The sequence below is a fragment of the Eurytemora carolleeae genome, unplaced genomic scaffold (assembly GCF_000591075.1).
Source record: "Eurytemora carolleeae unplaced genomic scaffold, Eaff_2.0 scaffold1898, whole genome shotgun sequence".
NCBI lineage: Eukaryota > Metazoa > Arthropoda > Copepoda > Calanoida > Temoridae > Eurytemora > Eurytemora carolleeae.
The window spans coordinates 15,936-41,691 of NW_019397784.1; the positions used below are offsets into that span (position 1 = coordinate 15,936).

Genomic DNA, 25,756 nt, shown 5'->3' on the forward strand with positions numbered 1-25,756 from the left:
AAAACCAACACTCGTATCAAAACCAACACTCATATCAAAACCAACACTTGTATCAAAACCAACACTTGTATCAAAAACAACACTTGAATCAATAACAACACTCGTATCAAAACCGACACTTGTATCAATAACAACACTTGTATCAATAACAACACTTGTATCAATAACAACACTTGTATCAAAACCGACACTCCTATCAAAACCAACACTTGTATAAAAAACCAACACTCGTATCAAAACCAACACTCTTATCAATAACAACACTCATATAAAAAAACAACACTTGTATCAAAAACAACACTAGTATCAAAACAAACACTCCTATCAAAACCAACACTCGTATCAATAACAACACTTGTATCAAACCAACACTCGTTTCAAAAGGCAGCTTGCTCAGTCTCCTCCCCCTCTCCCCACCCCACCAGCTGCTAGTCTATACGCAGGCATCCCACAGATATTATTTTTCTGGATCTACAAAATTTAATCCCCCTCTCTGTTTTGGAATTTAACGGAGCATTGCACACAACAGAATATGGCAACTGCCAAAAATATATGCTGCAGTTTAAAATGTTTATATTTCATAAAGAAATATAGGTCAAACAATCATCACAAAATAGTTTACATGGCCAAAAAATATTTCACAGATGGACATTTAAAAATAATTCAAAAGACCAAAACAATATAGTTCATAATAGTTCAATTAAAAAAAAGTAGTTCAAATGAGCAAAAAATAATTCAAATGGACAAAAAAATATACGTTCAAATGAGCAAATAACTAGCTAAAATGAGAAAAACAATTAGTTCATTTAAGCAAAAAAAATAATTCAAATGAGCAAAAAAAATCATTTTCAAAGAATAAAAAAGATAGTTCAAAGTTCTCCGTCTAAAACATTTGAATCTTGCTTCTGAAAATAGAAACCCGGTTGTTTAAGTTGAATTCTTATGGATTGAATAATTATTTCCAGATTTGAGTGTTCACTGGTTAAAACGTTTTACTGTTCAATATTTTCCTTTGTTGTTATGGTACAGTGGTAGAATGCTGGAGTATTCTTTGGTTTGGACTTTGCCAAGATGATGGGGTGGTAAAGATAACATTGCATGGGATAAAATTGGCAGGTAGATCTACAGGCAACAAATACTTATTTTTACTGAGAACATTTTATTTGATAATTTTCATTAAATAAAGGATTTGAGTTTTCGCCACAACTCCGATTTACTAATCCCTATTTCTTTATAACCGCATTTTGTAGATATTTCAAACTATAAATTCTAGTATAGATCAAATAGTGTGGATTTAAAATATCTTAAGTGTTCTGCTTTATACATAATCACTAATCAGGTTGTTAAAAAGTAGGGATTAGAAAACTCAATTCCTTTACTTTTTTCAAACAACATTGTATGACATTCATAAAATATTTCTAACTATTTTTCTAATCAATTTCTTCCTTATATAATTTAAATAAACTGTCAAATTTTGACAGACGGCAATAGATAGATAGATGAATTCAGTTTTAAAGTTCTAACAAATATTACCCATTTCAACTCTAAAAACAAAAAGACAGATATTATTTTCTGTTTTTAGAGAACAAACGGAAAAATATACTTTTAGTTTTGATAAGAGAAAACTTTTTTTGAATATTTGTTGTTTTGAAACGGAAAACTATTTTTATTGAACCCTGTTTCAAAACAAAAAACTATCTTTATTTTACATTGTTTCAAAACATTGATGGCAGCATGAAATCCAAAGATAATCTTCATGCCGTCTCTCAAGACTCTCAACTGCAGACATGTTCCTAGAGGACAACCTGTAATTAAATTCATGGCCCTACATCACAAACTTGTACTTTCCTAAACTTCTTTATCTTTAACAGATTAGCATGTCTTAATCTGGATTTTTACATATAACAGATTTTAACATCAAGGGATTAAAACATTTATTCCATGAAAATACACTTATGGTATGGAAGCCTCTTCAATCCACTTATTGACCAAGACTCCTATTTTCTCCCTTGCCTGCACCAGTCCCTCAGAGTCCCCAGGTGAGTTGGAGTACATGTCATTACAATGAGATGTTCCTTCAATAAAGATGGATGTAGCACTTTCACCAAGATCCTCAAGTACCCCCATTGCATGCCAGGGATCAATGGATCCATGCACAAATACAACATTATTAACCACCGGGTAAAATCCTCCATACTCAGTGTTAGTGTCAATCATTTCCTGTTCAAGCTTCTCATGGGTCCAGTCCAGCTCGCTAAATGCATCAGCACACCAGGATTCAAAGAACTCCAAGTCAAGAAGCCGACCGTACACCTCTTCAGGTTGATTGGTTGTCTGGTACCAACCAAACTCAGTACAAGTTTGCCAAATCCATTGCCTCCATCCAACACCCTCTCCAGCAAACGAGGTATCAGTTAGAAGAGCCAAGAATGAGGAATACTCATGATCAAGACACTCTGCACCATTGTTTGCAAGACTCAAAGAATTAACCTTTGCAAATCGTTCAATTGGTTCTCCGTAGGATTCATCTCTCATAATGTCACAGACCTCAAAAATATCCATTTCAAGAAGTCCATTGTACTGAACAATGCCAGCCAAATTGTCAATAAGTAGTTCAACAAATGATTTAACATCTTTGCTGTTTCCAGTCAATGGCTTGCAAGTCTTGAACATTTCAGAGAGAAGATCCCAAGAAAATTCATCTGCCAGCAGTATTTCAATAGTCTTCAATGCTTCTGTTATGGCTTCATTGCAACCAGCTCCAGTTGTTTCCAAAGCACTTTTTACAACTCCAAGGTATTCATGGAAATCCAGTTTAGCATTAAGAGGACCTGAGCTTGACACAGCGCCAGCTAAAAGATGAGGGTATTTAAGCTTTAACCAAGCAGAAAGTGACCCAGGATAGGAACCTCCAAAAGACACCCAAGGCCCAGTGATGTTATGTGTCATGCTCATGGAGGTCATGAAAGTGGCAAGATCTTCCAATGCCTGTCTAGAACTCAAGTATCTCATGTTCTCTGTAGCCATATCTTCAGTGGGTTGACTTTGCCCGTAAAATCTATGTTCTAGAAGAAAGAGAGCAGCGTTATTTTCTTCTGCATATTTGGTCCAGATTCCATAATTTAGCCAACCTGGAGAAGCTTCTCCTTCACCTCCAATCATAATCAGAGCTGGACCACCCTCCTCATAATGAGCAAAGTTGTACCAGTACCTCTGTCTCCAAAGTGGAGAGCCAGTGATATCAAAATGATCCAGTTTCTGATCATACCACATTTCATCAAACTGAGCCTTGTTAACAGATTCAGGTGGGTTGATAATCTTTTTGGATCCCCTCAAAGCCAAAGAAGTCCCCAGGGCAGCTAAAAATACTAGAAGTCTCATCTCAGTGGTAAAATTTAAACTAAGATATGAATTTTTTATCTTATCAGTGGAGACAAGAAAATGCAAGCCCTGTACAATCACAAGTTTTAAAATATGACGTAAATTAAGGTCTACAGTCGAACAAACAATAATGATGAGTTTGAGAGATAACTATTTCAAACTGAACTTATCATAATTACTAGTTAAAAAACTAGGCTTTTAAGGCACTTCGCCCGGCCTCCCCTTGCCATATTTACAATTTTAGCTATAAACTCTGAAAGTTGTCATTTTTAACAGTTATCAAATTTTCAATGATTTTCCCATTTAAATTGGGGCAATTTGAAAAATAATAAATTTCCACTTTATGCTGGGCAAAATTTTCAACTTCAACCAGCCATGTAAGTGTGTTTTACGTATACCCCTTGGGAGGTCTGGGTCTCCTAAATTGGGGGTGGGGGGGGGGCTCACAGATTTAATCTCTTTATCTTCATCTTTTATTCCTGGGAAAACGTGAGTTGCCTCAAAAATGTTGAGCTAAGTCGTTTAAGCCGTTTTTACGCTTATTGGATGCAAAGAAAACAAACAGATAAACAAAGTTTATAGGTAGATGCAAGTTAAAGAATGTAACCTTAAAAGTTAATCCTCTTTGACCTAATCTTCAGTCCTGAGCACATGAATGTACATACAATGATGGCCCATGCTTTCTGATCTGCCATGGTAGCTTGTAAATGAATGAATGACATAATTTTTTAAAAAATAATAACATTCTTTGGGATTATGTTAAAAAGTTTTCAATTACAAAAAATGTATATTCATCAACCATTCTAAAATTAAGTATTTAATCAAAATAAAACAAAAATCTTAATAAACCTATTTCTTCTTCTTCAGAAACATGTTCTGCACTGCCTACAATAAACAATGAATTAGTTATTTTGAAATTTGGTCAAACTTGATCATCTAGACAAATAAAAAAGAAATTTTTTAAACATAAAATTATCAAATTCGATTAAAGGCAACATTTAAAAAAGATTATTTTGCAAGTAAAGACAATTTAAGCTAAAAGTTGTACCTTAAAAGTTTCTGGGCTAGCCCATTGTTCCAGTAATAGATCACATTCTTTCCTATCATAATTTTGATACAGTAAGAACCAGAAAACTGTAGATTTCTTGTCGTCTTCTTCTATCTATTGGTTGTGAAATGTCACTAAGAATGTAACTATTTATAAAAAAGGATTATGAACAACAAAATCCTTTGCAACATTTCATTAGCAAAAGAAAAAGAAACGACGACATTCACTGCACAGTTTAAAACTTTTCACTGTAATTACTTCAATACTTCAACAAAAGAAAAAAGGAAAAATGGTCTATCCCTTTGGAAAGATATTACATTGTTTCTTCATGTTTTAACTCCTAAAGCCAAATGGCTGTTACAATATCCTGTTAAACTCCAATGGCTAACTGTCATGGTTTACAGATGAAAGCATCTTTGTAATTGACCGTTTTATGCTAATTATTAACAGTTTTACCACTGTATCTGTAAAACCATGTCCTGCTGTACCCCTATGACCTGCTGTTACATGTTAACAGCTGTATGAGTGTCCTCCTGTACCCCTACGACTAGCTGTAACCTGTTAAGAGTTGTTAGAGTATCCTGCTGTACCCCTATGACTAGCTGTAAGCTGTTAACAGCTGTAAGAGTATACTGCTGTACCCCTATGACTAGCTGTTACCTGTTAAAAACTGTAAGAGTTCCCTGCTGTACCCCTACGACTAGACGTTATCTGTTAACAGAGGAAAGAGTGTCATGCTGTACCTCAATGACTAGCTGTTACTTGTTAACAGCTTTAAGAGTGTCCTCCTGTACCCTTATGACTATCTGTTACCTGTTAACAGATGAAAGAGTGACATACTGTACCCCAATGACTAGCTATTACCTGTTAACAGCTGTAAGAGTGTTCTCCTGTAGCCCTATGACTAGCTGTAACCTGTTAATAGCTGTAAGAGTATCCTGCTTTACCCCTATGACGAGCTGTTACCTGTCAACAGCTGCAAGAGTGTTCTGCTGTACCTCTTTGACTAACTGTTACCTGTTAACAGCTGCAAGAGTTTCCTGCTGTACCCCTCTAATCAGCTCTTTACAATTGAGTAGAGATTGTTTTGGAAGTTTAGAATATTCAACCAGTTCCTCCCAAATATTTTCCAATTCCTAATTTTAAGAAAAATCTAACTCATGAATAGTTAACACCTTAAATAAAGTGCAACATTTTAAGACCGTTGCTTTTTTAGATTTTAGGTGGGTTTAGCAAAAAAGCCCTATAGGCTAATGAGTTTGTCTGCTGTGTCACACGTTTTTAACTCGGTCATAAATATATTTGTAACTAATTTTTTAGAATATGTTTTTACTGTTAACGTCCACCATAATTATTATAAAGATTTAAAAAATTAAGATTCTTATTTGAAGTTGATAATAAGAATATTTTTAAGTAATACCTGATGTGGAATTACTCGTGTTACTAATCCCAGGTGTTCTCCTTCAAGAGCATCAACCTAGTTTGTTATCATCAAAAAGGGACTGTAGACATCATTTCGAGTGACCCTTCATTTACGACATGTCCGATTCACAACGGTTCCCTTTAAATCGTTGTTTAATCATGGACAGCAGAGATTTTCGCATATTTATCTCTAAAAATTGTGTGAAAACTAAACACTACTAATATGAGTAATAAAAATAAGTTAGACGCAGCTAGGTAAGCTAACTTAAAGGGACTGTAAAGGAAAAATGAAAGGGGGTATAGGCTGAAACCTGAGAATCTCAGGAGTTTAACGATAACATAAGAGTTCTATCTGATGTTTCTGTCTCGAGAAATTGATATAACACTGTGTCAAAATTATACCAAAACGCATATATGTAAGATTTTGAACAAGATTCGTAATATTAAATAGATTATTTTCAACAAATACACACCAATCTGAAAACAACGATTTCCCAGAGGAGCCTAAGAAACTCAAGTTTGCTCCTATTATTATTTGAATTTAATAAGTTTTCAGTTTTAATAGATATAATTGATAATATTATTCATGCGTCCGAAACATGTCACCAGAACTCCAACCAATGCAGTATTTTTGTCATGTGTCTCCGTCTGTATCATGTGACCAGTATACTGCACTGCCGTTGGAAGGAGTTCTGGTCATGTGATATGAACGTATATCTTACATATATACGTTTTGGTATAATTTTGACACAGTTTTATGTTATTTTCTCGAACAGGAACATCAGCTAGAACTCGTATGGTCTCGTTCAACTCCTGAGATTCTCAGGTTTTAGCCTATACCTCATTTCATTTTTTCTTTACAGTCCCTTTAAACCACAAAATATTCTAATTCTCTTCCCACCATGGTTTTCAAAAAATTGAATTAAAATAAACAAACTTATCATTAATTACTAGGGTTTCCATCGATAAAATAAGGATAAGTCGTCATACTTTATCAATAAAATATTTAAAGGGTAACATTGGGAATCGGACACACCACCATTACAAATTCGGAAAAAGGAATTGAGTTTTTGCCACAAACTCAAATTTTCAAATCCTTATATCTTGGCAACCTAATGGTGGAAAACCTTGATATTTTAAACTTAGGCTATTTGATCTAACAGAATTCATAGTTTGAAATATCTAACGTCTACGAAATTGGATTGCAAAGATATAGAGATTAGTTTGTGACAAAGAGTCAATTCCTTTGTCCCCCTTTAATCTGAGGTGACGTCATAATTGTCGGACAATTGTCCCAACTTTAAAAATCATACTGCAAATTGTCGGAGAAATGTCTCGGCGGGCAAATAGAGGGTCATTTATAAGGGAATGACTTACCTAATCAATAAAACACATAAAACCCCAATTTTTGGAATCTTTTTTATAAAAATGGATGATTTTTGAGATGAAAAATAAATATTAACTATTACCTTCCTTCCAAAATATAAAAGTTCTGCAGCTTTGGCGGGTCCCATTAATCTAGAAAAAATATTTTTAATATTTTTCAGTCAAAAAACTTATTATGCTTTAATGGTGAAATTTTACTTCTCCTTTTATCAGCAAAATATTTCCTAGCGGAAGTGCAGGGCGTTGCCCCTGCAGTATCTCAAATATCGCCAACACTCTGCAGAAAATACCTCCTGCGCTGGAACAGTTAATCTGAGGAATTCTGTGTTAACAATATCCAGAGGGGAAACGTAACAAATAATGAAATTGTATTTTTGTTACAACCCGTTAACTGTTACAGTTTGGTCAGTTGTAGTTAACTTTCTCAGAAGTATTTCTGATTTAAAAAGGCAGTTAAACTTAAATGGGATGATTTATCTCTCATCAGGAAGTTAAGTGTGTATTCATTTACAGTACACAATATACTACAGGATATACGCTCCTTAATATTTATATAAGGAAGGAAAATTCAATGGCATACTTCCTGCAGTATAACCGTGTACAGTATGTAAACATAATCTCAACTTCCTTATAGAGAGATAAATTAACCCACAAGAAGGTTAAACTACCTTTTTAAATCAGAAATACTTCTGAGGAAGTTCTGTTCTGGGGCGCAGAAATACAATGTAAGATTTAATGAATAGAAACATATTTACCTAGGAAAGGTGTATGAGGAACATCCCTCTGGGCCCTGGCCTAGCCTCACAAAGGGGAAGGAAAAGGTAGCTCTGAAATTATGAAAATATGATTTAAGATTTGAGTACATTATTTCAAGTGACCTTCCATTAAACGAGTGGCATGTCCAATTCGCAAAGGTATCATTATAAGCTTAGTCTGATTGAGAATGAACAAGATATCAATGTTTTCGATTTTGAAAACTGCTTATCTTCATGTGCGAGTTCTCTGCAAAAGTCAAGAGCATCACTTTCCGTAAAATCAATATAATTAAACAATCTTCAAGCGTTATGTTCTAAATTATTAGTCAGATTAAGGTTTCAAGGGTACTGTTTGAGAATTGGGTCACTTAATATTAGAGCGACATTTAATGGTTCATGGTTTCATTTCATTTTAATCATTATAAAGCGTTAATAGTCTTCTTTCTCTTTTAAATAAAACTAAACTATAATTAATACATGAGTAATGAGCAAATATAAATTTGTTTTATCTTAAAATTCGGAACAGTTTGAGCTTTAAAAATATAGAAAAGCAACTATAAGAATTTGCGTGGTGAATGTTCCAACTGTAGTTATTGGAACCAAGTCATATAGATTCTAAAGTTCTAGAGTATTCCATATAAAGACTAATGTTAACTAAGCAGGCACAACTTCTCCTAAAATGGTAGACTTTATCAACGACCTGAAACTTTAAGGTTGAATTTTTAACTTGAACGTTTAAAGAATACAGACTTGTTAGTACCTTCACCAGTTCACATTATTGTGTGCTGCCTTTTAGAAGTTTTAAAAACCTAAAAAGTTTTAAAAACCTTAAAAGTCTTAAAAAACGAACCAAATTATTTCCACAGGTCATGGCCCAGAATTTTCCATGCATCATAAACTTATGAAGTCTTTATATAAATTGACATTAGAAAACAAGTCCGTCTGTACTAAAGTTCAATTTAGAAAATATGTATATTTTAGAAGATGAAACTTAAAAACTATAAAAATGCATTTGGAAAAGCGTTCGAAATATGAATACAATTATAATATACTAGCTTAGGAACCCAGCACTGCCCAGGTTACTTAAAGTTACTTCCACCGTTCACCCGCACTTAGACGATTTTACCGGGAAACTAAATTTTCGCTGTTAAGGTCAACCCACTCAACTTAGAAGCTAAGAACATTCCCGGGGCTCTCCCAAGTTCCCCAATCAAAATTTGAGGCAAATCGGTCCAGGGGTTCCTGAGTTTTGATCGGACGAACAAACAAACAAACAGAAAAACAAAACAGAGATTACAACTTTATATTTAAAGATACCTGTCAGATGCATAAACTAAATCCATGAGACCAAGTATAGAACCACCTAAATATACAATAAATATAAATTGTTGTAAAATTATAAAATTGTGTAGTTGACAGTTTTTTCTTTAGATTTCATAAACTAATAAGAATAAGAAGTCAAATTTAAAAAAAATTGTATTTTTGCTTTACTATAAACTGCTAAAAAGTGTAGAACAGTAAAATTTTAAGGATTTTTAGAAAAATTAAATGTTATAAACGGCTGCAACTGCAACTGATGTTCATGTTGGATCTGCTCCGTGTAAACTGTTAACGTACTGCAACTTATCTTTACAATGTTAGATCTGTCCTGTGTAAGCTGTTAACGTACTGCAACTTACGTTTGCAATGTTGGATTTGTTCTGTGTAAACTGTTAACGTACTCCAACTAATGTTTACAATGTTTAATCAGTGCTGTGTAAACTGTAAATGTACTGCAACTAATGTTTGCAATGTTGAATCAGTATTGTGTGAACTATCAATGTACTGCAACTAATGTTTACAATGTTGAACCAGTGTTGTGTGAACTATCAATGTACTGCAACTACTGTGTACAATGTTGAATCAGTGTTGTGTGAACTAATGTACTGCAACTAATGTGTACAATGTTGAATAAGTGTTGTGTAATCAGTGCAACTAATGTTTACGATGTTAGATCAGTGCTGTGTGAACTATCAATGTACTGCAACAATTGTTAACAATATTAAATCAGTGTTGTGTAAACTGTTAACGCACTGTCACTAATGTTTACAATTATGGATCGGTTATGCGTAAACTGCTAAAGCACTGTCACTAATGTTTAAAATAATAGATCAGTGATGTGTAACCTTTTAACGTACTGCATATGTTTAAAATATTTGATCAGTGCTGTGTAAACTGTTAACGTACTGCATCTAATGTTTTCAATGTTTTTTTCAATGATGTGTGAACTGTCAATGCAATGCAACCAACCTATTCCTATGGCTGGTCCATTAACAACCCCTACAAGGGGTTTGGGGAACTGAATGAAGGACTCCACGAACTTCTGGAGCATATCTCTGCTCTCCTCTGCCATCTCACGGAGCTCGTCTTCCGTCTTTAAATCATAATAAATAACTATTAAAATAGAACCAAAACCAGTTTTTTTTCAGGATCAAACAACAGCTTCAGGAAATATATTTATCACCAACTTTAAGCATTTTGAAGAAAGAGATTATTTTGGGGAAAATGATAACATTTTTGGCGTTTCCAGAACAGTTAATGACAAGTGTTAAAGTTTCATAATGGATTTATAAAAAGAATAGCACTGATAACAAAAAATGCCCCCCCCCCCTTGGGCATATAGAATTAAAAACTGTTTTTGCTAATAATCTTTCTCACGTCTACCTGAGGTATCTTTTCAAACATGTTTAAGTCATTTCCACTGCTGAAATACTCCCCTGCTCCAGTCACAACTGAAAATGATTACAAAATTTTTTTCTCTATATTTTCTTATTTTGAAGAGTATTTTATTGTCATAATAACACAAAATTTAGAAGTAAAAAACAATAATATTCCATTGTTCTGGCTTTAGAACATTTAGTTGTTTTGTGTAGTTTTAACAGTGTGAAGGACTTTGTAACAGAAAACAATCAAAATAAATTTCTAAATACTAGCCTTATAGGGCGCTTCGCGCCCATCTTCTAAATTAATTGTGAACATGTTCTCTTTGTGTACATCGTAAAACAAAACAAAAAAATTTCGTGGATTTTCAAAATTTTCAAAAATTTAATGAAGATCAAATTTTGATGGAGACAAATATTTGAAATTTTGATCATTCATAAACCTTCCCTGGGGTCCCTAGATGTCCCACAAAAAATTTGGGCTCGATCGGTTCAGCCGTTTTGACGTTTATTGGATACAAACAAACAAACAAACAGACAAACAAACAGACAGACAAGCCAAATTTATATAAAGATGTAAATTAATTTCACCCTATTATGTGGTTAAACAATACAATTTTTGTCCTGTACTTTAACTTAAAAAGCGTATTTTTTTAAATAAAAACAACAAACATGCATATTTATCTCTTAGTTTAGTTTCTGGATTACTCCATGGACCCCTAAAGGGCTGTAGTAGGTTGGCGTAATAAATATGCAATAAAAATTTCTTGTTTCTCTAATGTAAGTAAAATTATGCAATATCTGTAAAGATCATATATAAGATGGGTTTTCTGTTTTATTTTTATTGCTTCTATATAATTTCGAATCTTTGATTGTTACAACGAAACATTCAGTTCCTGTTCCTTAAAAACTGGTCGTGGGGAGAGACTTATTTAATAAAAATTTGTTTGTACAATAGAACAGTGTAAAGAACAAAAACGCACAGCAAATTCTGAGTACACTTTAAAATCTGTAATCATAGCTTTCATTTGCAGACAAAAGCAACTTTTCCAGGGATCACTTGGGAGGCAAGAAACCATTATTCCAATGAAAATGTTGGTAACATATCATCAAGATTTAAAGTTGTAATCTCTGTTTGTTTGTCCGATCATAACTCAGAAATCCCTGGACCGATTTGCCTCAAATTTGAATGGGGAACTTGGGAGAGCAACAGAAATGTTCTTAGCTTGGTTTTGAGATTAAAAACTAAGTAGGTCCACTTGTATAGAGAAAAATATCTAAAATATTAATTTACGGCAAAGCGCGGGTAAACTGTAGGATTCCCAAGCTAGAAGATAGATAAAGTCGTACCGTACCTGTGATTACTGTATTACTGTCTGATGCTGCTAGCTTTAATTCTTCACGTAAACCCACGTACATAGACTGGACAGTATACATGATCAGATTATGTTCAGTGCTTATATAAGATTCAGGATATAAACGAGGGGAATTACTTTTTTTTTGGGGGGGGGGGGGGTTATCCTTTAATATGTATTCATAAAGCATCTAGAAGAAGATCTTAAATCTGAAATCTGAAATATTCAAAAAACAATCTTTTTTTAAAAAACTTTTTAATTATTTCAAAATCTCTTACTAATAAGAGATGTGATCAATTCCTTGTTGAATGCATTAAGTTTCTTGGGTCTGTTCAGTTTTATAATCCTTAGTCCCTCCCTCTGATCTATTTCGAGTCCTAAATAATCAATAATAATGAAAATGTTAATTGTGTGAAGGCGCCTTCTTCTCAAAATCCACTGTTAGCATAAGTTTGTCTCACGATTCTTGTGTTTTGTGGACGCACAAAGTTGTAAACTGTAAAGGGGTTAGCCTCTAAAAGTTGCCCTCTGTAAGGACTTTAAAAGTTTTTCAAATAAAAACAATTCAAAGATATTGGCAATTGAATGCCGGCATTGATTATAATCATTCTAAGTGTTAAACTTTGTGAAGTAAAACCTAGAAAGGTACACTGAAGTGGTGCAGTAGCGTTTTATCAAGGCAGGGGACGGAAATGATATATTATCAAAATTATTATTTTATACATTGTATTGATTCAGGGTTAGCTTAACTGAGCCGAGCGCTGTGGCAAGAATGTTACCAATAATACGACCTATACAGCTCCAGTGAAACTATGTAGGTTAAATATACGATGGGCTAGTCCCCCAGCCCATCCCGTTCAAATTAATACAATTATTACTTAGAGCCTCATACCATCATGATTGCTTGTAATGCTCAGACTTCGCACTGTTCCTACACGATATAGAGGTCGTTGTAGGAGACTTAGACAACTCATTTTCTTGTCGAAGAAGTCCTCTAAATTGACTTATGTCGACTTTCAAGTTGAACTTTGTGATGTTTGAACGTTCGTCAGAGTACATTTTTAAAGTACACAATGAACCCAAATTATGTATTCCAACATTTTTTTTTTATAAATTTAATATTAAGTAAAATTGATAAAGGTCATTAAACAAATTTAACAAATATTTGTCGAGAGAATTTATCCCTGTTTTCAAAATATGTTCTGCGCCTGCGTCAAAGCAGACGAAACAGACGAAGTACGCATGCGTATTATGCAGCTAGTTTTCAACAAAGCAAATCAGCTGTTTAATAAAACAAACACTGCAGTAAAGTAAAGAAACCCAGTAACTGCGAAATAATGAAATAATATTAATTAAAAATGTCACACTCTCGACTTGGTTTAGCGGATGGGTGGGGACAAATACAAAATTTAAGATTTAATCAAGAAAAATCTTCGTTTGTTTCATGTTTTCAGGTAATCTTAATTATTAGGAATTATATTTTTTACTTTATATATTTTTTGTTATATTTAGGATGGGTTCAGAGTGTATAATATAGATCCTATTAGAGAGCAAGCACACTATGGGGAAAAACAGGTGAACGATCAAATCACATATTTTACGTAACATTAATTATTAGCCTTAGCTTGAGTTGAATTGATTTGATTTGACAGATAATGAACACGCTAGACGGTAATATTTTCAACAAAATCAACATAAGAAAATGTTTAATAGGTTGAAAATAAATTGTTGTAAAATTATAAAATTGTGTAGTTGACAGTTTTTTCTTTAGATTTCATAAACTAATAAGAATAAGAAGTCAAATTTAAAAAAAATTGTATTTTTGCTTTACTATAAACTGCTAAAAAGTGTAGAACAGTAAAATTTTAAGGATTTTTAGAAAAATTAAATGTTATAAACGGCTGCAACTGCAACTGATGTTCATGTTGGATCTGCTCCGTGTAAACTGTTAACGTACTNATTTATGTACTGTTGTAGAGGTGTATATCCACCTGAATATTTATGTACTCTTGTACAGGTGTATTTCCACCAGAATATGTATGTACTCTTGTACAGATTATATCCACCTGAATATTTATGTATCTTGTATACAGGTTAAATCCACCTGAATATCTATGTACTGTTGTACAGGTTATATTCTCCTGAATATATACGTTTGTACAGGTGTATATCCACCTGAATATTTATGTACTCTTGAACAGGTTATATCCACCTGAGTATTTATGTACTGTTGCACAGGTGTAACCCACCTGAATATCTAACTACTCTTTTACATGGTAAATATCCACCTGAATATTTATATACTCTTGTACAGCTATATATCCATCTAAATATTTATGTACTCTTGTAAAGGTATATATCCACATGAATATTTATGTCCTCTTTTAGAGGTGTATATCCACCTAAATATTTATGTCTCATGTACAGTTATTTATCCACCTGAATATTTATGAACTCTTGTACAAGTATATATCCGCCTGAATATTTATGTACTCTTGTACAGGTATAAATTCACCTGAATATTCATGTACTCGTGTACAGGTATATATCTACCTGAATATTCATGTAATCTTTGTAAACTGTACACTGTAGTACATGAATATTTATATACTGTTGCACAGGTTGGCAGTGTCTCAGTAGCAGAACTGTTGTACCGTAGCAACCTCATTGCTGTTGTAGCAGGAGGCAGAAATCCAAAGTAAGTTAACATACTTGATAAAGAGAATATGGACTTAATTTCAAGTGAAATTTCATATTATAGATTGGCATGTACGATTCACAACGGTACTCTTAAACCCCCGATCTGAGCAAATAATGTGGAAGATATTGTGTTTTTTCGAGCTTGAAAAGTTTTTATTTCTGATAATTTTTCATATTTAACGCCGTGAATCAGACTTCCCAATCTATAACTGTCGGGTTGCTCGAAAGTATGCCTATAGTCCCTTTAATTTCAACTAAAAATAAAAAGTTTTAAAAAGCTTCTAGATGCCAGATTTTTTTTAACCGGTGTGTTTTTGAATACTTAATACTTTTTATAACTATAATTTATTTTCTTAATATTCTTGTTGATTCATTTATGTTAGTTTAATAAGAAAAAGTAGAAAACACGTTTTAAGAGTCAAAGAAAGAACTATTGATGCTTAAGTTCACGTTTATTAACAAAATAAATAAAAAATAACGGTTCTCGATCAAAAACTAAAATTAGTTTTCTCTTAAAATCTAGAATTGTTTAATTTTTCAGGTATGCTGATAATTCTATTATGCTCTTTGATGACAGATCAGGTATAGATATGTGATAATAAATTAAAGAAATGAAAGAAATTTTTTGGGGGGTATATTTTAGCGATTTTACTTCATCTTGTTTTCTTTCATTATTATTCAACAATTTATTTCTCTTAATTTGGATTTTCTTTACAAACTGATTTAAAGAACTGCATCTTTTTTGATTCTAGAAGGGGTTTCTAGATCAGGTTTCTATTTGTTTCTTGTCAGACGCGTTTTATACAGAATTGTAGGAAATGATAAAATGTATTTTCCGTGTTTTTGTCTAGACAGGATTCGCCACAATGGGTAGGGGGAGTGCTGATTGGTGGGATTGCCTGGGGCCAGGAACAACCCCAGCGATTCTCTTTGAGTAATAAAATAGCCGCATTCATACGTATTTTGGAGGTTTTTTTCTGTCTGATTTGTTTTATTTTGTTATTTTTAGGAAAAGCCGTTCTTGAAGTCACCCTTCCTTCTCCTGTGCTTGCAGTCAGGTATAATTTATTCTCTAATGGGGAGAGGGGTGGGGGGAGTTCCCCCTCGGCCCAACTACCGGTTAAATCCTAAGTCTTGCTAATATTATTTTTAACGTTTATTTTCGTACACAAGGATTGAACAATAAAATTAGGACAAAGATATAAATGAAACAATCCTAGTCCTGCCATTTCCGAAATATGGTCTGCCCTTTTTCTGAGTTCATAAGTACCAAGTGATATGAAGAATTTTCTTTAACTTTTACTTAATTATATAATTTTCTGATTCTAATGAAATCATTCATATCTCCAGTGATTTTGAAAGCACAACAAAGGCAGCTGACACATTTTGGAAATGGCAGGACTAGGGCTATTTTATGGTCATTGCTTCTTTAACAATATTTGTAAAATTGGTTAAAAATTAATGCCGTAAACTATTATAAAGACGACGCAATTGTCAATAAATTTCACTTCTTCGAGAATAACACTGTATATTACTGTAGGATGAGGTTGGATAAGGTAGTTGCTGTGTGTAGAACTAGTATTCATGTTTTCTCCTTCCCTTCAAACCCTTCAAAACTATTCTCGGTGGACACCAGGGATAACCCTCATGGTCTCTGCGAGGTATGATATCGTGCAAAAAAAAAATAGAATTTTATTTAACTTTTAAAGCGTTTTTATATTCTAATCAATATTGAACAAGTTTGAAGGGACTGTAAGCGTAATTGCAAGTGGCCCTACATTCCCTCCGTCCAGCACACGTGACACACTTGAATTTGCAGCTGAACAAAAGCAGGTTTCGAGAAGTCTAAACACAAATATCTGTGTACTCGACGAGCACAAATGATTTAAGGGTACCGTTGTAAATCTGGCATTTCCCTCATTGCATGCAGGGTAACTTGAAATTTCACATACTGTCCCTTTAATCTTTTTTAAAAGATGCAAAGCTGTTTAAGAACCAACAATTATTGTCTCATCTATTTTCCTAGTAAAAGAAAATAGAAAGAATAAAATGTGAAAATAGTTAAATAGTTCATCTTTTTCTGTAGGTGAGTCCAGGGAAATTTAGCGAGAGGGAGCTACTAGTCTTTCCTGGATATAAGGTAGGAAGTAATCAAGGAATTAAGTAACCAAGCAATTAAGTAATTAAGTAATCAAGCATTAAATCAGTTATACCAACAATAAATCAATCAATTAATCAAGCAAGCAAGCAAGCAATAAAGTAATTAAGCAATAAAGTAATTAAGTAATCAAGCAATCAAACAATAATGTCATTAAGCAATCAAGCAATCAAGTAATTAAGCATTAAAGTAATTAAGTAATCAATCAATTAAGTAATTAAACATTCAATCATTTACGTAATCAAGTAATTGAGTAATAAGTAATCCAGCAATAAAGCAATAAAGCAATTAAACATTTAAGCAATCAATTAAGTAATTAAGAATAAAGCAATCAAGCAGTCAAGTAATTTAGTAATCAAGCATTTTATCAGTTAGGTAATCAAGTGATTAAACAATAAAACAATTAAACAATTAAGCAATTAAGTAATTAAGTAATCAAGTAATCAAGCCTTTAATCAGTTGTGTAATCAACTAATCAAGCAGTGAAGCAATCAAGTAAATAAGTAATCAGGTCATTAAGTAATTCAGCCTTCAAAAAAAAAAAAAAATTTAATCCATGAACTTATCAATTTAAAAAAAATGTTTAAATATATGCATTTATATCTTCAAATAATATTGATATTTTAAAGATTAGGCAAGTAGTATCTTGAAAAATGTAATTTATTTATTTTATTAGTTGATGTGCAGCTCTTGAAATTTTTAAAAATCCAAAAAATCTCTCCTTTCTTTCTATTTTGTTCTCAGAGTTTTTAATGTAACAGTTTTAAATTCTTAGTTTAAAATTGTATGTTGGAAGTATTCAGTTTATTTACTTATCTCCTTTATTTAGTTTGCGCCCCGATGTATAAATGTATTAATTTAAAATTATAGGTTGGAAGTATTCAGTTTATTTATTTATCTCCTCTATTTTGTTTGCTCCCCGATGTATTAATGTATCAATTTAAAATTATAGGTTGGAAGTATTCAGTTTATTTATTTATCTCCTCTATTTAGTTTGCGCCCCGATGTATTAATGTATCAATTTAAAATTATAGGTTGGAAGTATTCAATTTATTTATTTATCTCCTCTATTTAGTTTGCGCCCCGATGTATTAATGTATCAATTTCAAATTATAGGTTGGAAGTATTCAATTGATGGATATTCATAATCTTACGAAAGTCAGCAGTGCTCCAACATGCCTTAACGCTCACAAGTAAGTTTGTTAAATGTTTACACTTTATTCAATACAGGACTTTTTTCCAGTAATTTTATTTTATTTGTTATTATTACCTATTTTCCCTAGGTTAACACTTTGTGCGCTCTATAAATTATTCTTTTTTTAATTAAAAAACATTTTTCAAATTTAAATATATATCATTAGTAGAAGCTTAAAATATTATGTGCAAAGAGGCTAAAACTTTTTGAATTGAAGTTTATCTGATTATATAAATATATACAGTAAAGCAATAAAGGAGATAATAAAAAATTAAGGAAAAAGTTATTTGTGTCCAACGACCTATTTCAATCAACTAATGGGCAGTGCGGCATGAGTGAAACCAACTCAGCGCTGTTATGATTTAAAATATAAAAGTTTGAACCTCAGGACCGAGCTGACCTGCGTAGGGATAAATCAGCATGGAACTATGGTGGCTACAGCCAGTACTAAGGTAACTTTTTCGGTCACTTCAAAAAGTCATTCAATATTCTTGTTTGATTTTTTGCAAGTTGAACTAAAACTTTTTCATTTCTTTTATATTAAAAAGTAACACTTTAAGCCACAACCTTATAATTTACTTTGGGGTGACGCAAATTCCTATGGAATGTTTACATTACAAAGTTCAATGTAAGATGTGTAGATAATTAAGACATTATTAGTATTATTTTTTAGATTTATTTTGTCTTAAAAAGTAATATTATTTTTTTAATGGAAAATTTGGCTTTTACAGTTAACAAACATTTCTCTCTTTCTCAGGACATAAGAAAATATTACTCGAGCTCCAATCCAAATAGAAAAAATCATTTTCTCCCACTTTGTTGGCTTTTTATTTACTGTAAAAGGTTATACTGCTGCCATAGAGGCCAGGCAAACGAAACCTCCGGAATATTTTTCTTTTTAAAGGTCGTGCAAAGTGAGAAATAGTGACCCACCATTTATAGAGAAGCTTATTCGATTCACAGCCCCACCTTTCCTTTCTTTGTCTTATCAGAAATAAATAAAACCATGATTTATTTTCTCTTATAAAAATTGAAAATTTAGAAAAACAACCATATCTTCCGCAATATTTATCAGAAAACGGTTTAAAGTGAACTGCTATGAATCAGGCATAGGGGTTACTTAAAATTTCAACGCCAGGGGCCATCATTCAAACAATAATTGTTTAGGGAACCCTGATTCGTATTTGGGATACAAGCAAGCGTGTTCAGCTGGTAGAACTTAGACGAGGAGCTGACCCGGCCCGGATATACTGCATCAACTTTAGGTACTTTAAGTAATCAAGCAATCAAACAATAATGTCATTAAGCAATCAAACAATCATGCAATCAAGTAATTAAATAATTAAACAATTAAACATTCAATCAGTTACGTAATCAAGCAATCGAGTAATCAAGTAATAAAGTAATCAAGTAATCAAGTAATCAAGTAATCAAGCAATAAAGCAATAAAGCAGGGTGCACTGAAAATCAGCCTATCTAAAAAATTCCTATCAGCTTTTTTGTGTAAAATGGAATTCTATAAACATTCTTTAAAAATGATTTTAATCGTTTACATTTTTTAAAAGATTTAATAAAAAACTGTGCTATAGATGAATTAGGGTCTTACAATTAGTTTTATGCTTTTTTTTAAAGTGTTAATGTTCATTAAATTTTTAAACCACTTAAAAACTGGATTCTATATTGAATTTAGCTAACATTTAATCTTGACACCATTTTTTGTCTAAGTAGTTTTTTGAACATTATTAAACTACGAATTTGTAAATCAAGAAATTTTCAAATAAAAAATCTGAAAAATTTTCTTTTTCAGTAAACAAATGATGTAATCTCTATTTGCACTCTTCAGTCTGAAAGACAAGTCTAAAAAAGTGTTTTCGTATGTGTTTTGATTTAAACATTATAGTTTTATACAAGGGGAAACGAAACTTTGTGATAATTTTGAGGTTTTTTAAATTCTAATTTATTTTTAACTTAAAGGGACTGTACGCGTAATTTTAAGTGACCCTCCATGCAATGGCAAATAGCAATACCCGATTCACAACGGTACCGTAAAAATCTTTGTCTGTTTAAGGATGAATATATGAAAGATATCCATGTTTTTGTAATTCTTTCTACTATTTTTTTATTTGCTGATTATCTGCTAAATTAACTTGCGCATTTCTTGGGAATAAGGAGTAAGGGGGAATATATCAGAATTAAACACTTTTCTAATTTTGAAAACGACGATATCTTCCACATTTTGATCAGAGAAAGGTTTCAAGGGTACCGTTGTAAATCGGGCATCGTCATCTTCACATAGAGGGCAACTTGAAATTACGCTTACAGTCCCATAAAGCAAAATTTTATTCCTTGCTCACTGATAACATTTATCATAATGGTTATTTTTTATTCGTAACTCACATGTACGAAAATAAATATTGGCTGTCAGGTTATTTTTCAAGGTTATTATTTTAGTTTAACAGACGAATGGCTCTGCTGCTCAAGTGATAAAGGGACCGTTCATGTTTTTGCCCTTCAGGACTACAGGTAAAATATCAGGGCAGAAAAAGTTTAAAAATTAAATACTTCTTTTTTGAAGGAGATTTGGGATTAATACTGTAAAAACAAAGCTGGAATTATAGAACCTCAATCTTTAAATTAATCCACTTCCATAGATTTGAAAAGCTAGATTTGTTATAGAAAACTCATTTAAATAATAAATATAAAGGTTAAATAAAAGATCAGCTTTGGCTACAATGGGTGTACCTGGAGCATACGCTGGTTCACAGTGGTCCTTGGCATCGTTCACTGTTCCTCAGGTAATAATTAGCGGTCATTATCGGTCAAAACTTGTAAGTGTCATAATTCAAATTGATTAGAATTTCTCAAATTATTGGGAAAAAAATTCAAACGAAAAATTCCAGTTTTATTCTCTTAAATATTTCTATGTTTATTTGGAAAGAAAAATGTCCCACACCCCTAGAAATACGGGAAAATATCTACGATTACAAATGGCAATTGTCAATAAATACCTATTTCAGGAATGTGCGTGTATTTGTGCTTTCGGGAACCATAACAGTATCCATGCAGTTTGTATGGATGGGAGTTATCATAAATACAGTTTCTCACCAGGTAATCAAATCATTTATTTAGAAATAAATAATATTAAAGGGAGTGTTTGTGAAAAATAGACTGTACTCACAGCCAGTTATACCTTAGTTTCACTTAAATTGAGAAACCAATTCCTCTCAGGTGTCTTTGCAAGCTGTCGCATCTCAGGACGAGAATTTTTGGTTTAATGCCGACAGATTTGTAATGTATTTTAAAATCCCCAAACATTTTGGCGAACACTCTTTTTTTATTAAATCATTAATTATTCAGAAAAATTTCTTCTTCCATGCAACAATTAAATATAGTTCAATAAATACTCCATTTGGCTTCCACCAGTGTTTAGGACCCGGATCCAAAACTTTTTAGCTCCCTGGATCCGGATCCTAACCTTTTTAGCTCCCTGGATCCGGATCCAAATGACACAAGATTATCCAACAATTGTTTCAAAATTCCAATTTTTCAACTAGAAAAGTTAAATCAAAAATAAAGTAGCAAAATGGAAAATGAAACCTTAAGAAAATTATTTTCTGAGTTATTATTATCATTCAACCTACAATCTGTAGATTTATTTAGAAATAAACGGCCTAAACACGGATACATTTTTTTCACAGGACTACAGGACTTTCATCCAAAAATCAACTACTAAAATTTAGCAAATTTTTTTTTCAGATGGTATTTGCAACCAGGCTGGTTATGACGTCATCACGGAACTTTGCGAAGATTGCGACTGGCATGCCATGCGCGGAATAAAATAGATATTTTACAAAAACTACAGTCATCGTCTTATATATCATTACTTTAAAGACGAATTTAGATTTCTACAAAGCTTTCAAACAAAATGGATTGGATACACAAACATGGAAGCTATGAGAAGCTGTCAAAGAACAGATTCTTTTTGTTTACTTCTAGTTTTAAAATTTAAGTAGAAAAGTCGTTTTCATTGTATTGATCTAAAGACCGACCAATGAATATAAATTAATTTTACACACAAAAAGAATTTTAATCAATAAGTTTTTGCCTACTTCCAAAATCACATAGATGCTCTGCTTGTATAGAAAATTTGTAACACAAAATATACATATATTCTTTTTTACTGAAATCTTGAAAAGTTGAAACATAATTTAAACCCTAATAACACGTTCCTGTATAGTATGTAATAACATAGATTAATAAATACATTCTGAGTTCAAAATATCATTTATTTGTTAGATGTATTGATAATTTAGATTAGACGTGTTGGGATTAATATTTGTCATTTTAGATCATAAGTTTTTTTAGATATTGATCCTATTGCTCTATATAAAATTTTATATATTGATGGTCAATACTTCAAGCTCTTTAATTTTTATATTAATGCCAATACTTGCAAGATTTTTATTTTAGATATTTAGCTTAAAGCTGTAATGAAGAGGTTGTAAAAAGTATATCTGGCTTGTCTGTCGAGTCTGTCAGTTTGAATCGGAAAAGCGTCAAAGCGGCTGAACCGATTAAGCACACATTTTTTGTGGGAACTCACATAAACCAGGGATAATTATACTGAATTTCCTTTTTGTTATCTTACAATTTGGGTTGTTAGTTTTGGTTTGTTTTTAAAGGGAGTGTCTGGCTTGACATGGTAGTTAAGCTGAAAATGCAGTATTAAAGAGATTTTTTTTTAGGATTCATTTGAGACTTATCAGACGTTTTTACGGTAAGTATTTCGTTCAGCAAGAACGGAAATTCAATATTTAAAACTTATCAAAGATTGTCCATTTTGGAGGGATGATTTTGAGAATCAGTTTTTTTTATTATTAATTGACTACGAAAAATGTAACAAAAATTCTTCAGTAAACTAATTAGTTCTTAAGGAACAGGTTGAGAAAATAAAAATTAACCCTAATCATTGAAAATAAGTAATCTTATTAAGATATTAGTTTCTGTAATTTCGCAATGTATACACATTATTGTATCTCTTGCATGCAGAAAGATCAGCACAAAAGAGTAATACTTAAAGTATAATAAGAAGTTTCGAAAGTTTTATCTAGGTTAATTAAATCTGATTGTATGGCTTTACAAATGCTTAGAGATCTTTCAATGCTTTTCATTTGAAATTAAATATTTTTAAAATATGAAATTGTATCTCAACAAGCGCATATTGGTCGAATAGAAAATTTCATTCAGAGCTACTCACAAAGGAAGAGACTTTACGGACGACTGTTGTCTTCATGACTTCCCGCAACCGTTAACTTTTTTCTATGGTAAAAGAATTAAATTATCCCTCAAAGCAGAATCCTCATATTTAACCTTGGGATCGTTATATTTGTTTTAGGTCGTCTTTACGGTAAACCTGTTAATATACAGTGTCCCACGTCATATTAGATAGTCAATTAGTCGATGTTACGATTTTCGAGACTAATCAGAAAATTTAAGAAGAATGGATAATTTTGAAAAATTTGATAAGAATTTCCTTGCGGAAAATGCTAGGGTTTTCGAGTATTATGGCTTTATTTTGGTGTTAAAACTTGGAGATTATCTAATGTGATATAATTTAATGATATGGGACGCTCTGTATTAAAAATGAGTCAACATCTTAGCGTGTTACAAATGGTTCAGCAGACAATCATATTAAAAGATATATATTTCAAAGACTATTTTGAAAAATTCCTCTTTCTTCTCAATCTAATTTTTAAAACCTTTTATTCTTACAATTACAAACCAAACATAACAATATTAAAAACAGCTTAGCTTTTTAAAATTTAGAATTATAATATATTTTTAGATACATTGCAAGGTCAAAACTATTGTCTGAACTAGCGCTAATCTTCGAGGACAACAATTAAATTCTAATCTCTCAATTATAGTTATTCCTTCCTGGATATCCACGAGGAATTATAATCCGTGGGATTTCACAAGGTACGGAAACTATTTTATCCCGGTGCGGTGTTATTTCTGGGTAAACGTTAAATAATGATAGTGCACTCTACGTAGCAAATTTTCCGCGGCATCCGCGCATATTTTTGCAGTTTACGGCAATGTGAACAACAGAAATATGGTATTTTATCTGAAATTTCAAAATTAGAATTTATATTTATACACTTAAAATATACACTTATACACTTTATACTTTATAATGTGAGTACAGAAGTAATTAACTTACATTAAACTCTCATTTGTTGCAAGTATCAGAATCTTAACAATTAACTTACGTAAACTAAGCAGTGAGCTGTATAGATATTTTACAAAAACTACAGTCATCGTCTTATATATCAGTACTTTAAAGACGAATTTAGATTTCTACAAAGCTTTCAAACAAAATGGATTGGATACACAAACATGGAAGCTATGAGAAGCTGTCAAATAACAGATTCTTTTTGTTTACTTCTAGTTTTAAAATTTAAGTAGAAAAGTCGTTTTCATTGTATTGATCTAAAGACCGACCAATGAATATAAATTAATTTTACACACAAAAAGAATTTTAATCAATAAGTTTTTGCCTACTTCCAAAATCACATAGATGCTCTGCTTGTATAGAAAATTTGTAACACAAAATATACATATATTCTTTTTTACTGAAATCTTGAAAAGTTGAAGCATAATTTAAACCCTAATAACATGTTCCTGTAAAGTAAGTAATTAAATAGATTATTAAATACATTCTGAGTTCAAAATATCATTTATTTGTTAGATGTATTGAGAATTTAGATTAGACGTGTTGCGATTAATATTTGTCATTTTAGATCATAAGTTTTGTTTAGATATTGATCCTATTGCTCTATATAAAATGTCTTTAATTTATATATTGATGGTCAATACTTCAAGCTCTTTAATTTATATATTAATGCCAATACTTGCAAGATTTTTATTTCAGATATTTAGCTTAAAGCTGTAATGAGGTTGTAAAAAGCATATTTACTTCGCTTGTCTGCAGTGTGTATCCGAACCTTGCGGAGGAAGAGTGTCAGCAGAGCTTTCTAAGCCTGTTGAGAGAAAGGGCGTTGTACTTGTATCTAGTCTAGATAGCAAGGACACTTCTCTCCACAACTGAGTGGAAAGAGTGATTTATCCCGAACAAGATATAGTAATAAAGATGAATACAGAAGGAATACAGAAACTCAAAACATCAGGGATGAAGTACACGCTAATACAGGTTTTAAGGGGCAACAGAGCCTTCAATAGACTTTAAATCAAATACCATAAACTGGTTTTTCACCCTTCTCACAATGGAAACTGGATTACTCATGGAAGACCTCTGAAAATGATAGACAAAAGACACACTCCCTGTGTTTTAAAGCGATGGGACAGCATGCTTAGCGGGTTATTTTTTCTTTAAAAAATCTGTCCACGTGGGAATACACGTTAAAAGTGAGGACTATGGTATTTCTCATACCTGTTACCCTTACACCCCCATCCTTATCCGCCTACCTCCTAAATTCCAACCTTATCCTACTTCACGAGCTGATTTAGTGGAACTCAGAAACTGCTTTGCTGTGGAATCTTAATCAAAACTTCCTCCCAGTTTCAACCTAGGCGGTTCTCTCTAACTTCTTCTAGATACTACAGGATAGTTACGTTTTTATTTTATTTTATCTTA

At 32.2% G+C, this 25,756-nt stretch overlaps 3 protein-coding genes across 10 annotated transcripts in view; 1 reads left to right on the forward strand and 2 right to left on the reverse strand.

The window, feature by feature from the left end:
* Positions 1 to 13,110, reverse strand: part of LOC111715892 (enoyl-CoA delta isomerase 2, mitochondrial) — a 14,186-nt gene extending 1,076 nt beyond the window's left edge. For 3 of the 7 annotated variants that reach the window (XR_002768336.1, XR_002768332.1, XR_002768334.1), the window contains exons 1-13: positions 12,939 to 13,110; positions 12,347 to 12,423; positions 12,047 to 12,113; positions 10,696 to 10,763; positions 10,282 to 10,405; positions 9,310 to 9,355; positions 7,993 to 8,064; positions 7,321 to 7,369; positions 5,850 to 5,906; positions 5,447 to 5,565; positions 4,430 to 4,481; positions 4,231 to 4,266; positions 3,989 to 4,081 (exon numbers count right to left, since the gene is read on the reverse strand). Coding sequence is in view for 1 of the 7 variants with exons in the window: in XM_023491290.1 (XP_023347058.1) it covers positions 4,231 to 4,266; positions 4,430 to 4,481; positions 5,447 to 5,565; positions 5,850 to 5,906; positions 7,321 to 7,369; positions 7,993 to 8,064; positions 9,310 to 9,355; positions 10,282 to 10,405; positions 10,696 to 10,763; positions 12,047 to 12,113; positions 12,347 to 12,423; positions 12,939 to 13,020 (849 nt within the window). In the remaining 6 variants the exon portion in view is untranslated. The remainder of the gene's footprint in view (positions 1 to 3,988; positions 4,082 to 4,230; positions 4,267 to 4,429; positions 4,482 to 5,446; positions 5,566 to 5,849; positions 5,907 to 7,320; positions 7,370 to 7,992; positions 8,065 to 9,309; positions 9,356 to 10,281; positions 10,406 to 10,695; positions 10,764 to 12,046; positions 12,114 to 12,346; positions 12,424 to 12,938) is intronic. The other 4 variants (XR_002768331.1, XR_002768335.1, XM_023491290.1 and 1 more) reach the window with 2 other exon arrangements.
* On the reverse strand, positions 1,910 to 3,562 carry LOC111715890 (putative serine protease K12H4.7). Its single transcript, XM_023491286.1, has one exon. It carries the CDS (start codon positions 3,379 to 3,381, stop codon positions 1,954 to 1,956), a length of 1,428 nt encoding a protein of 475 aa, XP_023347054.1. The 5' UTR covers positions 3,382 to 3,562; the 3' UTR covers positions 1,910 to 1,953.
* Positions 13,111 to 13,313: 203 nt separating the features above from the next.
* On the forward strand, positions 13,314 to 24,732 carry LOC111715891 (WD repeat domain phosphoinositide-interacting protein 4). Of its 2 annotated transcripts, XM_023491288.1 has the most exons (15): positions 13,314 to 13,500; positions 13,559 to 13,621; positions 14,668 to 14,744; positions 15,288 to 15,328; positions 15,756 to 15,804; positions 16,287 to 16,407; positions 16,833 to 16,886; positions 18,021 to 18,097; positions 18,488 to 18,551; positions 19,267 to 19,364; positions 20,551 to 20,622; positions 20,804 to 20,894; positions 21,117 to 21,207; positions 21,856 to 21,941; positions 24,397 to 24,732. In XM_023491288.1, exons 1-14 carry the CDS (start codon positions 13,405 to 13,407, stop codon positions 21,939 to 21,941), a joined length of 1,080 nt encoding a protein of 359 aa, XP_023347056.1. In that variant the 5' UTR covers positions 13,314 to 13,404; the 3' UTR covers positions 24,397 to 24,732. The 2 variants fall into 2 exon arrangements, with proteins under 2 accessions (XP_023347056.1, XP_023347055.1); XM_023491287.1 differs by lacking the exon at positions 24,397 to 24,732 and having other exon boundaries at positions 21,856 to 22,277.
* The last annotated feature ends 1,024 nt before the right edge of the window (positions 24,733 to 25,756 follow it).